This window comes from Ptychodera flava, chromosome 1, assembly GCF_041260155.1.
Source record: "Ptychodera flava strain L36383 chromosome 1, AS_Pfla_20210202, whole genome shotgun sequence".
Classification (NCBI taxonomy): domain Eukaryota; kingdom Metazoa; phylum Hemichordata; class Enteropneusta; family Ptychoderidae; genus Ptychodera; species Ptychodera flava.
The window spans coordinates 51507189-51521605 of record NC_091928.1 but is presented as its reverse complement, the minus strand read 5'-3'; the positions used below and the strand labels follow the sequence as shown (position 1 = coordinate 51521605).

Here is a 14417-nt window from a genome sequence, read left to right as displayed (position 1 = left end):
CGTGTATTGCCTGAATGAAAATTTGAATAGGCCAAACCCGGAGTAGAACCATTGCAATGGACGATTCTATTAGCCACTGCAATTGCCCACCCTTATGTGGTGACCTTGATATCTACCAATGAAAACGTGCGTACTACCCCTATCGGTCCTCATAAGCTGTATTCAAAATGGCGGAAACAATGGAAAGGTGCGAACGCGAGGTCAAACTTTGCTGTACGATCGTGGGTTTTAAAAGCGCACCAAGGAACAAGAGGACGATTATTACGTGGGTTTAAACTGTTTTCGAAGGCAATGGCCTGAGTTTTTCTCACGAAAAACTTCTCGATTTATTACAGTTTGAATGTTAGTGTATAAAGCTGGAGGTAAATGTCGAACATCACCCAGAGTCAAACTCAAAATACGAGCGGACCTTCGAACTGACTTCAAAAATGATAGTCAGGTTAAATGAATCATCCATGATGTGAGCTTCTAAACGTACGAATTTTTTATATCCCATACTCAAGGTTCTTTGTGAACTACGATAAATGTAATCATATTTAATCATTATTTTAAATGCATTAAAGAATATAGAGTAATTTTTATGACACACAAATTGTATTTAGAATGTTTGTGTATATAGCAATTTCTTCTTTTAATGAAAGGATGTTTACCTACAGGTACCAAGAGATGTAGAGTTATACGTTGAACTGATATCACATCAAATTGATTGGTAGTGATGTAGTCTATTGGAACAATCAGCCTATTGTGATTGACATTGTTGACCCTATCAGAAAGCAGATTCTGTCAACTGATGGAGAAATAATTCAGTCCTCAGACATTCGCTCTTTGCAAGGTATGTTTTCTAATATTTTGCTGTGCATATATCAGTCATAGGTCTCAGAATACTTAATAGCCACATCTTTGCCTTAGTGTCAAAACATTAATTTCGCTTCTATTTTATATCTTCATCTTCATGTAGCAGTTGAAATCATCAGAAAAAATTATTAGTCAGGGGACTTTGTACAGGAAACCTGTCTCAGTTTATTTGTTTTGTTTCGTTTATTTTGTGGAAGGTAAATATTTTCATGGATTCAAATTGAAATGGTCAATGAAAATAAATCAATTGTTATTGTGATTATACAAGTGTCCATGAAGCCTGTCACAGTTTCTTGTAGTTATTATTTTGTGAAAGGTAAATGCTGTGACAAGTAAAAGGTTCATAATTATTATTTTCATGGCAAGCAATACCTGTAAGTTATTAACATTTTTTTTTATACATTTGGTCCGTAGTTGAAGTGGCTGATCCTGAGAAGAGAGTGCAAAGAAGAAAGCGAAAACCTGTTTCACAGCCCAGTGTTGCAAGGGAGGATGTGAGACACAGTGGATTTCTTTATGATCACATGTCAGCACGAATTCGTAATAATCTTCCGCTGGAAGCAGTGATCAGTGAAAATGGTGTTGTTATACAGTGTGGAAAGGTGTACAGCGCATTGGGGGTCAGATTTTTATGTGAATCTATAATCACAAATGGAACTGATCCTATCTGCCGTGGCTATATTATATACAACTCTACCGTGTGCAAGGAATCCACGATCTCTATACCTGCTTCAAGGGTTATTATACCTGATACAAATGTGGCAGTACACAGTCTTGCTGCTGTAGCTGCAGAAGTTAAGAGGAGAGCAGCCATCCTAGTTATGGACGCATTGCAGAAGGAAGACGACAACACATATTCAAGTTATGTTAGAAGACACCATCTGGCGGTACAAATCCGATCTGAGGCACGGGCGTGTATGAAAAGCAAGTCAATGAAAAAGACAGTGAACCTAGGCCTGTGTTATCCCACCACTGACTTACCTGCTTTACATCTAGCAGCACCAAACTATGCAAATGTACTAGACTATGTATCAAACTCAATTCATAGATTAGACCAATTGCTATGTAGAGGTTGGGATGTGTATCCATTGGAACATTTCTTCTACTACATCATCAAATTGAAAATCGTCAAGACATCAGCAAACATGATTTCATTGCAGCTGAGGAGTGCTATATGTCGTCAACCGTTTTCTGACAACTACCGCAATACAGTGATGTGTGATCTCAGTAGAGAGTTGACCACACAGGAGGCAGAGTAATTCAAGTAAGTCACAATGTATGTGTAGATGCAGTTTATGACTGGGCAAAATCTGCTCTGTAGTGTTACATTGAAGCTTATTTAGGAGACGATTTTCAGGCATTGTCAAACTGTAATCGGCACAATAAACTGCTGATATGGTACTGTTGGAGTGTAATAATAATCACACAAAAACGGTATTACACATAAGTTTTATTCAAAAGGCATAAGTTTGCCTATAGGTTGTTGGTGACAAGATCTGGCTCATGCAGTTTATTGTGTCTGTTACAAAATGTTTACGTGTGAAAGTGGCCATACTTATGCACTGTATATTTTATGTTTAATTGTTACATGATAAGAATTGTTCCATTCCTTAATGAGTGTAAATCTGGTACAGGCAAGTTCAGCTGTGCTATTGACAGCTTCTTGGAAGTTTATTGTTTTGCAATGTATCGTAAAAGTCAGGTTATTCATTCTTTGCAAACAGGTCTACCCTATGTTGCCAATGAAATGTGTAGATTACGTGAAAAGATACTTACTCGGCAACAGCTGAGAGGGGCTAGAAAGCCAGTTTGGGATTGGCTTGTGGAAAATATCCCAGATGCATTCCGTCCCTTTGGAAGAAACGATGCAGAATGTTTTGCTGCATTTAATGCTTTAACTAGCAATGATTATACCAATGTATTTACTACATCTGTGTCACTAACCCTTAAGTGTACAATATGTAGGCACGAGTATTCATTTGAAAGGAATTTTGGCTGTTTGACCTTAACTTATCCTGTAGGTCAAAATTCAAATGGTAGTTTACCACTGATGGTTACAGAGACAATCAGAGAGTCATTAAATAGGTTACACAGGCGTGGATGTGAGAAATGTAGTAACAATATAGTTGTCAGTAGAGGATCGGTTGCACTACCACTTTTTTTACATTATTGAATTAGGTGTTTTAGATGGAAAGAATGTACAGAGTCCCCCAGTAGTAATTCCTGAATTGAGTACTTTTTTCAATATTCAATATCAACTCACAGGGGCTGTTCAATTAGTACCTGGTCACTTCTGGGCAATTATTAATGCAAGTAATAGGTACTTTGTCTTGGATGACATGAGTTGTGCCACACCATCCTATAGTACTTTTTCTGGCGCTGTATATAAAGATGACAGAATTGCATCCACAGAACACAGAACAAGTACAAATCATTCAGCACTGCAAGTCTTAGTATATCAGAGACAGTCTTTGAAAGAAACTGTAATAGATTTAACTGGTCAAGCTTTTCCATTATCAGATAGCAGTTTTTGTGTCAAAATGGCAAGTCATAGTAGCAATCACAGTGACAGACAATCCTCTAAACCAGCACTGTCAAATCATTTGCATGACACACAGCTTCCAACTGCTGGTGGTCACTATACTGCATCTACCCCAAATAATCCTAGGTCTCAGTTCTTCAGTTTATGGTCACATTTAGAACTTGATCCTCCGGAGACATCCAACTGTCAGATCAGTAATGGGGAATATGATTCATCAGTAATGCTGTCAGACGTCTATAGTACATTGTCAACGCATAATATTTCTAAAAAGCCAAATGGTCTTCCTCCATTGGATTGTTTATCAAATGACCATCAAAATTGCAATGTACAAATCCAACCATTAGGAACAGAAGCAAAAGAATCAGTATCCCGGCCATGTCAAAATAACTCTCATGAATATGTATCAACCAATTCCCAACTTTATCCAATGCAACACCTTGTCCCTGGCAAGTCATCACTTTCTCAGCCATGTCTCAGTAGTATTTCTGTGTCAGAAAACTTGTTCTTACCCAATAATAAAAACCTAACTGTCACCAGTGCACCATCAACTACTCACACCTTTTCAGGTAAAATGGCTCTGTCAGATAATGTGTCAGAGGCCAATGTGGAGAATCTCTCTGTTGACAGCAAGCCATCTCTGATAAAGCCCTGTTTGAGTAATGTGACAGAGTCAGACAACATTTCATGGCCCCAGCATGCATGTGTGAAAAACACTATTCCAAGTGAAACTGCAGTTCCTAGGACCAGCACACCTCATTCCCCTGTACAGAATAAGTTGTCAAATCTGAACCCAGCTAACCGCACTGCCCCTGCAAAGATGTCCCATACAAAGTCAAGCCATTGTGTCCAAAACAAAGTAATGGAAAATAGCAGGAAAAAAGGAAAAATTAAAATTGGTAGAAAGGATATTGATTACATATATGAAGAAAGACAGCTGTATTTAAATGCAAAAACTTGTTTAGAAGAGGCAGGGTTATCAAAATACTTAAAAAAGGCAGGCTACAAAAGCTTTAAAAATGTTGTGGAGCATGCATATCCCAATACTAACAATTTCATTGAAGGAATTAAACAAACATTTGTGACAATGAAGGCACTAGACTATTTTCTATTGAAGTTCAAAGGTAGGAATAAGGACAAGCGAGAAAAATTCAGGAACAACTTAAATTCTGTTCTAGAAAGGGAATTATTACCAAACATCATCAGTCGCAGTCACTTAACAACACCAAAGAGAAAAGATGTTCAAAATTATTCCTCACTGACTTGTGGCTCTCCTGTTAGCACCCCAAGTACCAGTACAAAGGCCACTTCAAAAGCACTTCAGGTTAAACGTAAATTGGAACTATCAAATGCGAAAAAAAGGGTCCAGAACTATCAAATAAAGAAAAAAACAAGGCATTGGAACTGTTAAATAAAAGAAACAACAAGGCAGTAGAACTCTGTAACAGAGGTAAAAAAGAAAGCAATAGAACCGTCTAAAAGAAGAAAAACAAAGCCTCAAATTGCCAGAGATTTGGCCAGTACCATAGCCAAATTTGCCGAGCAGCACTTCATGGCGAGACGGAGAAAAACCAAAATGCTTAACACACTATCAAAGCTTATAAAACTAAAGAGACAGCAAGACAACACATTCACTGGCTACTTTAATGAGAAAGATATAGTGACTATACTTAAAAACGCAAGATCATCTGGCAAATGTAAGACGTTGTTGGAAGTAGTGGTCAAAAGTCATTGCAGATCTTTCGTTAAATTATCAGAGGCAGATTGTGTCTTCCTGGAAGAGAACAAGTCAGGAAAAAGACTTATTCTGGAACTCAGAAAGTTGATATCCCCTGTTATTCCAAGCTATGACAGTATACGAAATACAAAAGTAAATGTAATATGGATTTCAATTCAGTTTTACTGCCAAGAAGGACATCGATGGGTTGGCGTATAGACCCAGAACGACTAGTAGAGGTGCTGATGTTAAGTATAGTTTCCTTACAAGTGAAACAATTTTACACTGGAAATTGTACGGAGATGGCAAGGAAATCGGGGGGTGCATGAGCACATTTGTCGCATTGAACTGCATGAACAATGAGCTAATGCTTCATGACATTAGTTATCAGAGTACCAATGATACTTGGCCAATCCATATATTTTATGAGAGTGATTCTAGGGATAACCTTGAGGAAAATATCCGTTCCTTAAATTCATTCACCTACAGCATTTGTAAACGTGGGCATTCGGTTTATCTTGGTGGTGATGAAATGTTTCTTGAGGCCATACTTTCCGATGAAGAGCTTGGTCCAACCACAGACTCTGGATGGAATATATGTCAAATATAGTAAAGAGTCAAGAAAATTCACATGTTCAAACACAGGGCTGAGAACAAAATTTGTCCAGCCTATTGCCAGACAGCATCCAAATTCCTTGTTACCAGGTATTTCAATTGATAATACTGTCAAGCAGCAGAAGAGACCAGTTACGATTCGCCGGGAAAGTAGCGTCATAGTGACCGGCAAATTGTCAGGCGCAACTGTGAATGATGAGTAAATAGTCAGCATTGAACCAGCATTGTCACCCAGCTGTGCAGCAATGGCCAGTCCAGTTTTTACAGCGATGCCTTGCCAAGTGGATCAGTCTACAGTTCCTGTCAGGTTATACAACAGTATCAACAACAACATAACAGTCAGACCTGGCAGTGTTATCGCTGAAATCGATGCAGTAACAACTATAGAAAGTGTCCCTATGAGTGAACTGGATGCAACCGTAAACAGTATACAGGCTGATACTAACAGTGACTCATGTGATGACATTAAAGGCACTACTATAAAGGGTGTCAAATTTGACCTAGAACCAACATTGTTGTCCAAGGAACGTCTTGGAGTGGCGCGTGATTTGTTTCGTCGGAACTTGGGTACATTTTCTACTGGCGATACAGACCTAGGGAAGTGTGACCTAGTGAAACATCGCATTAGACTCACAGATGACATACCAATGCAAGAAAGGCATCGTCAACTACCACCAGCAAAGTACGCAGAGCTTCATCGATTGATACAAGATATGATGGATTTTGGCATCATAAGGGAGTCCAACTCGCCGTACGCAGCGCAGATTGTCATAGTTGGGAAGAGAGATGGGACAACCCGGCTATGTATTGATTATAGACGCTTGAACAGCAAGACAATCCGGGATGCCTACGCACTTCCAAGGATCGAGGAAAGTATGGAATGCTTGAAGGGAGCCGATTGGTTTTCCACAGTTGACCTCAAGTCGTCCTACTGGCAACTATTGATGTACGAATATGATATTGAGAAAACAGCCTTCGTGACTCTGGTTGGGCATTACGAATGTCTGTGTTTTCCCATGGGGCTGTGTAACAGCGCTAGCAGCTTTCAATGTGCAATGGAGGAGTGCCTGGGAGACTTTGTTAATCGCAAGTGTATAGTCTACCTTGATGATATTGTGATATTTGCTTCAACATTTGAGGAGCACTGCCAGCATCTTGATGAGGTACTCAAATGGTTGAATAAGCACGGGTTGAAAGTGAAGGCTTATAAGTGCCAGTTTTTTTTGGCGAGAGGTCAGCTTCTTGGGACACATTGCGTCGCATTAGGGCGTGAAGACCAACCTAGCAAAAACTGAAGAATTAAGACCTTGCCTGAACCCCGCAGTGCTAAAGAAGTCAAAGTTTCCTGGGAGTGTGTGGCTATAAGAGCAGATTCGTAGAAGGCTTCTCCAAAATCGCGAAGCCCCTGAATGACTTGACCACAGGACTCGACGTAAAGCACAGGACGAAGGGTGGGAGGATGGTATGACAGAAGCCACCAGAATTTGTGTGGACAGAGAAGTGTCAGGTGGCATTTGACACCTTAGTTGGGCGTCTCACAAACCCACCCATCCTCGCATATACTGATTACTCACTCCCTTTCGAGCTGCACACTGACGCAAGCCTACTCGGGCTTGGAGCAGCACTATACCAGGTACACGAAGGAAATGTAAAGAGAGTAGTTGCATATGCCAGTCGTGGGCTCTCGAAAAGTGAGAGGAAATACCCAGCCCACAAGCTGGAGTTTTAGCGCTAAAGTGGGCTGTGATGGATAAGTTCTCTGACATGCTGCTAGGCCGCCATTTCCTGGTATTGACTGACAACAATCCCCGAGCATACGTTACCACCAGTGCCAAGCTAGATGCTTCCGGACATCGTTGGATGGCAAGGTTGGCAGATTATGACTTTTGGATTGAATATCGGCGTGGAGTACTCAACAGAGGCGCTCTCTAGAAAAAACCACAGTTGGGATACTCAACAGATGCAGAAGGACATCCTCACTGGCTTGATTGGGTCCCTCCAACCCCTCAAGAAACAACAGTAATGAGCAGCCAGATGGTCGTGGCAATTCTTGAAAGTAAACTTGTCTCCATGGTACCAGCCATGGAAATTATCGGCAAAATTCCAAGATGTAATGTCCAGACATTGACTGACATGGTGCCAGAAGGTACTACGACATTACCCACCATTAGTCGTGCTAAGTGGAAGGATCTACAACTGGCAGATCCGACGATTGGTGCGACATACAACTATGTCCAAAGAGGTGAACCGCCTGACTGTCAGCAACGTGCGTCACAGACCCACCGCGTATCTGCAGCATTGCGAGAATGGAAGAAATATAGGTTGCGTAATGGTGTGCTGTACAGGCAAAGAACAGAAAAAAGCGGCAGGACAGTATACCAGCTATACTTACCACCCAGCCATAGAGAGACTGCCATGGGTGCATTACACGACGAGATGGGTCATCAAGGCCAGGAGCATAGTATAGAACTGATGAGGTCACGATTTTACTGGCCAGGTATGACAGATGACATCATCGACATAATCCGTCGATGTGAGAGGTGCACACGCCAGAAGATTGCAGCTGGAGGTCGTGTAGTTGCTCCCTTGGTGCTGATATTGACAACAATGCCCCTAGAGTTACTGTGCATTGACTTCCTCTCCCTTGAACGGTCAAAAGGAGGAAACCAGGATATCTTGGTCATGACAGACCATTTTACTAAGTATGCCATAGCAGTGCCAACTAGAAATCAACTGCGAAGGTCTTGATGAACACATTCTTGCAGGAAGTCGGCATCCCAACCAGAATCCACTCCGATCAAGGGAGGAATTTTGAGAGTCAGTTGATTGCTCACCTTTGCACTTTGTTTGGCGTGAAGAAGTTGCATTCATCCCCATACCGCCCTCAAGGTGCGGGAATCGTTGAACTCTTAAACCAGACTTTGCTAGGCATGTTAGGTACATTGCAGCCAGAACAGAAGCAGAATTGGGCTCAACAAGACAAAATACTGACTCATGCATACAACTGCACAATGCATGAGGTCACAGGTTATTCCCCCTGGTATTTGATGCATCGACAGCACCCGAAATTGCCAATAGACTTATACCTTGGGTTGGAGCCTACTGATGAAACAGAAGGGACATATGACCAGTACGTGGAGAAGTTGCGAAAAGACTTGCAAATGGCTTACAGGATACATGACGGGACGTTCCCATCTAAATAACAGTGCATTTTCAAGGCATATACACCCCGGCAAATGGGCTTTTGAACGGGTATGGAGCTTCTAATTAAAGTTATTTGCCATCTCGTAAGCTGTTTGCAAAATGTGATTAGAGATAGCGATTAAAGCCAGTGTGCGGGGAAGAGATTTTGCCTTACACACTTCACTCATACAGATAATCGTTCGCCTTGAACTTCTTTACCCTAATTTTCACAGAATAGGACCTATAAATATACTACAAGCCACATTTTAGTTCAAATTAATAAAACTAGGAGCAAATTCCGATGTCCTGAAATGATAATACTGTCAAGGTTTACACGATACTGAGTTTGTGCCGCTTCACTGTACAATACATTGACGCGTATGCATACAAGCTACCCATGGAGAGATAATCACGCCGATTTCAAATTGGCATTCAACGGTTGGCCGCTGTCCTGCTTGCACGCTACTTCCACTCGTCGAACTGTGTGTCTGACTAACTTCTCGACATCGCATAAGTATGACCACTTTCACACTTGAACGAGGGAATGACATTGAAGCAGTGGACTCTGTAGGTCGCTGGTCAAGAGCTAAAGTCCTAGAACTTCACGAAGATGGTAATATAAAAGTTACCTTCCCGGGGTGGTCAAAACGGTTTGATTTGACCGTATCACCAGACATGGTCAGACCAAAGTCTCCTGTTATTGAGGGTAAGTACATTTTTATTCATACACGAGGGTTTTAAGATGAATTTCTTCTTTAAAGTTTCGTTGGAATAGTATAGAAGTAAGCGAAATATACGAGGTGCCGACTGTATTAGTTCCGTCTGAGTCACGTGTTAAATTAGCATACGGTACACGTCATGGTAGGCTACTCATGTTAGTTGTGAAGTTTAACACATTTGTCTGCTAATTGTCATCAAACTGCTCATAGAATGGTAATTTTACTTGTATCGTAAACTAAATCTTGCAATTTTCATGTCAGATGAACGAAATTATAAACGAAATGCCTTCGCTCAGCTATCAGAGCACATGCCATCTATATCTGCTGATCCAATCCCCGGAGCTAGAGGCGCGGCGTAACGCATTCAGGCACAGAGCTAGGTCGTCCATTGTGCATGCTGACTTGAGTCTGTGAGCCTGTAAATTAGTTTCATCTCTTTGTACAACGTGGTCTAGCGTTAAATTCTCTAAAAGTGTGAGACAAGCCCGTATTCAACCATTTGCATGATCAGTAATGTGGTAAGCCGTACGTGTTTGTTTTCACAGCGCTAATCTGGTCACGTGTCTGCTTGACTCTGCAAGTTTTTATGTGCCAACGCTGCGCGCTGTGCATGTGAACATCTTCGATCGTATAATCTTATCGGCGGCCGGCGAAATTGACCGGTAACTCTAACAGTTTCGCCGGCTACTTTTAGGGACTCTTCAATTGCTAAAATAATTTTTACCTTCAGAAATGCTACGGACCAGTATTACAAGCTGTGTTATCAAACTATTCAACGGCGACTGCAATTCAATTGCTTTGTAACACGTCTTGCGTGTATTGCCTGAATGAAAATTTGAATAGGCCAAACCCGGAGTAGAACCATTGCAATGGACGATTCTATTAGCCACTGCAATTGCCCACCCTTATGTGGTGACCTTGATATCTACCAATGAAAACGTGCGTACTACCCCTATCGGTCCTCATAAGCTGTATTCAAAATGGCGGAAACAATGGAAAGTGCGAACGCGAGGTCAAACTTTGCTGTACGATCGTGGGTTTTAAAAGCGCACCAAGGAACAAGAGGACGATAATTACGTGGGTTTAAACTGTTTTCGAAGGCAATGGCCTGAGTTTTTCTCACGAAAAACTTCTCGATTTATTACAGTTTGAATGTTAGTACATAAAGCTGGAGGTAAATGTCGAACATCACCCAGAGTCAAACTCAAAATACGAGCGGACCTTCGAACTGACTTCAAAAACGATAGTCAGGTTAAATGAATCAATCCATTATGTGAGCTTCTAAACGTACGAATTTTTCATATCCCATACTCAAGGTTCTTTGTGAACTAACGATAAATGTAATCATATTTAATCATTATTTTAAATGCGTTAAAGAATATAGAGTAATTTTTATGACATACAAATTATTTAGAATGTTTGTGTATATAGCAATTTCTTCTTTTAATGAAAGGATGTTTACCTACAGGTACAAAGAGATGTAGAGTTATACGTGGAACTGATATCACATCAAATTGATTGGTGTGATGTAGTCTATTGGAACAATCAGCCTATTGTGATTGACATTGTTGACCCTATCAGAAAGCAGATTCTGTCAACTGATGGAGAAATAATTCAGTCCTCAGACATTCGCTCTTTGCAAGGTATGTTTTCTAATATTTTGCTGTGCATATATCAGTCATAGGTCTCAGAATACTTAATAGCCACATCTTTGCCTTAGTGTCAAAACATTAATTTCGCTTCTATTTTATATCTTCACCTTCATGTAGCAGTTGAAATCATCAGAAAAAAATTATTAGTCAGGGGACTTTGTACAGGAAACCTGTCTCAGTTTATTTGTTTTGTTTCGTTTATTTTGTGGAAGATAAATATTTTCATGGATTCAAATTGAAATGGTCAATGAAAATAAATCAATTGTTATTGTGATTATACAAGTGTCCATGAAGCCTGTCACAGTTTCTTGTAGTTATTATTTTTTGAAAGGTAAATGCTGTGACAAGTAAAAGGTTCATAATTATTATTTTCATGGCAAGCAATACCTGTAAGTTATTAACATTTTTTTCATACATTTGGTCCGTAGTTGAAGTGGCTGATCCTGAGAAGAGAGTGCAAAGAAGAAAGCGAAAACGTGTTTCACAGCCCAGTGTTGCAAGGGAGGATGTGAGACACAGTGGATTTCTTTATGATCACATGTCAGCAAGAGTTCGTGATAATCTTCCGCTGGAAGCAGTGATCAGTGAAAATGGTGTTGTTATACAGTGTGGAAAGGTGTACAGCGCATTGGAGGTCACATTTTTATGTGAATCTATAACCACAAATGGAACTGATCCTATCTGCCGTGGCTATATTATATACAACTCTACCGTGTGCAAGGAATCCACGATCTCTATACCTGCTTCAAGGGTTATTATACCTGATACAAATGTGGCAGTACACAGTCTTGCTGCTGTAGCTGCAGAAGTTAAGAGGAGAGCAGCAATCCTAGTTATGGACGCATTGCAGAAGGAAGACGACAACACATATTCAAGTTATGTTAGAAGACACCATCTGGCGGTACAAATCCGATCTGAGGCACGGGCGTGTATGAAAAGCAAGTCAATGAAAAAGACAGTGAACCTAGGCCTGTGTTATCCCACCACTGACTTACCTGCTTTAAATCTAGCAGCACCAAACTATGCAAATGTACTAGACTATGTATCAAACTCAATTCATAGATTAGACCAATTGCTATGTAGAGGTTGGGATGTGTATCCATTGGAACATTTCTTCTACTACATCATCAAATTGAAAATCGTCAAGACATCAGCAAACATGATTTCATTGCAGCTGAGGAGTGCTATATGTCGTCAACCGTTTTCTGACAACTACCGCAATACAGTGATGTGTGATCTCAGTAGAGAGTTGACCACACAGGAGGCAGAGTAATTCAAGTAAGTCACAATGTATGTGTAGATGCAGTTTATGACTGGGCAAAATCTGCTCTGTAGTGTTACATTGAAGCTTATTTAGGAGACGATTTTCAGGCATTGTCAAACTGTAATCGGCACAATAAACTGCTGATATGGTACTGTTGGAGTGTAATAATAATCACACAAAACGGTATTACACATAAGTTTTATTCAAAAGGCATAAGTGTGCCTATAGGTTGTTGGTGACATGATCTGGCTCATGCAGTTTATTTTGTCGGTTACAAAATGTTTACGTGTGAAAGTGGCCATACTTATGCACTGTATATTTTATGTTTAATTGTTACATGATGAGAATTGTTCCATTCCTTAATGAGTGTAAATCTGGTACAGGCAAGTTCAGCTGTGCTATTGACAGCTTCTTGGAAGTTTATTGTTTTGCAATGTATCGTAAAAGTCAGGTTATTCATTCTTTGCAAACAGGTCTACCCTATGTTGCCAATGAAATGTGTAGATTACGTGAAAAGATACTTACTCGGCAACAGCTGAGAGGGGCTAGAAAGCCAGTTTGGGATTGGCTTGTGGAAAATATCCCAGATGCATTCCGTCCCTTTGGAAGAAACGATGCAGAATGTTTTGCTGCATTTAATGCTTTAACTAGCAATGATTATACCAATGTATTTACTACATCTGTGTCACTAACCCTTAAGTGTACAATATGTAGGCACGAGTATTCATTTGAAAGGAATTTTGGCTGTTTGACCTTAACTTATCCTGTAGGTCAAAATTCAAATGGCAGTTTACCACTGATGATTACAGAGACAATCAGAGAGTCATTAAATAGGTTACACAGGCGTGGATGTGAGAAATGTAGTAACAATATAGTTGTCAGTAGAGGATCGGTTGCACTACCACTTTTTTACATTATTGAATTAGGTGTTTTAGATGGAAAGAATGTACAGAGTCCCCCAGTAGTAATTCCTGAATTGAGTACTTTTTTCAATATTCAATATCAACTCACAGGGGCTGTTCAATTAGTACCTGGTCACTTCTGGGCAATTATTAATGCAAGTAATAGGTACTTTGTCTTGGATGACATGAGTTGTGCCACACCATCCTATAGTACTTTTTCTGGCGCTGTATATAAAGATGACAGAATTGCATCCACAGAACACAGAACAAGTACAAATCATTCAGCACTGCAAGTCTTAGTATATCAGAGACAGTCTTTGAAAGAAACTGTAATAGATTTAACTGGTCAAGCTTTTCCATGATCAGATAGCAGTTTTTTGTGTCAAAATGGCAAGTCATAGTAGCAATCACAGTGACAGACAATCCTCTAAACCACTGTCAAATCATTTGCATGACACACAGCTTCCAACTGCTGGTGGTCACTATACTGCATCTACCCCAAATAATCCTAGGTCTCAGTTCTTCAGTTTATGGTCACATTTAGAACTTGATCCTCCGGAGACATCCAACTGTCAGATCAGTAATGGGGAATATGATTCATCAGTAATGCTGTCAGACGTCTATAGTACATTGTCAACGCATAATATTTCTAAAAAGCCAAATGGTCTTCCTCCATTGGATTGTTTATCAAATGACCATCAAAATTGCAATGTACAAATCCAACCATTAGGAACAGAAGCAAAAGAATCAGTATCCCGGCCATGTCAAAATAACTCTCATGAATATGTATCAACCAATTCCCAACTTTATCCAATGCAACACCTTGTCCCTGGCAAGTCATCACTTTCTCAGCCATGTCTCAGTAGTATTTCTGTGTCAGAAAACTTGTTCTTACCCAATAATAAAAACCTAACTGTCACCAGTGCACCATCAACTACTCACACCTTTTCAGGTAAAATGGCTCTGTCAGA

The 14417-nt window shown here is 40.2% G+C and overlaps 3 protein-coding genes across 3 annotated transcripts; all 3 read left to right on the top strand.

Annotated features, from left to right (window-relative positions):
• Nucleotides 1–167: 167 nt before the first annotated feature.
• Nucleotides 168–2999, top strand: LOC139145557 (uncharacterized). Its single transcript, XM_070716794.1, has 3 exons — nt 168–187; nt 714–832; nt 1270–2999. The coding sequence occupies exons 1-3, from the start codon at nt 168–170 to the stop codon at nt 2112–2114; spliced, it is 984 nt and encodes a 327-aa protein (XP_070572895.1). The 3' UTR covers nt 2115–2999.
• A 4749-nt stretch (nt 3000–7748) lies between these two features.
• On the top strand, nt 7749–8474 carry LOC139145551 (uncharacterized). The gene has a single exon (XM_070716785.1). It carries the CDS (start codon nt 7749–7751, stop codon nt 8472–8474), a length of 726 nt encoding a protein of 241 aa, XP_070572886.1.
• A 2684-nt stretch (nt 8475–11158) lies between these two features.
• LOC139140560 (uncharacterized) lies at nt 11159–13818 on the top strand. Its single transcript, XM_070709903.1, has 2 exons — nt 11159–11271; nt 11709–13818. Exon 2 carries the CDS (start codon nt 11819–11821, stop codon nt 12551–12553), a length of 735 nt encoding a protein of 244 aa, XP_070566004.1. The 5' UTR covers nt 11159–11271; nt 11709–11818; the 3' UTR covers nt 12554–13818.
• The last annotated feature ends 599 nt before the right edge of the window (nt 13819–14417 follow it).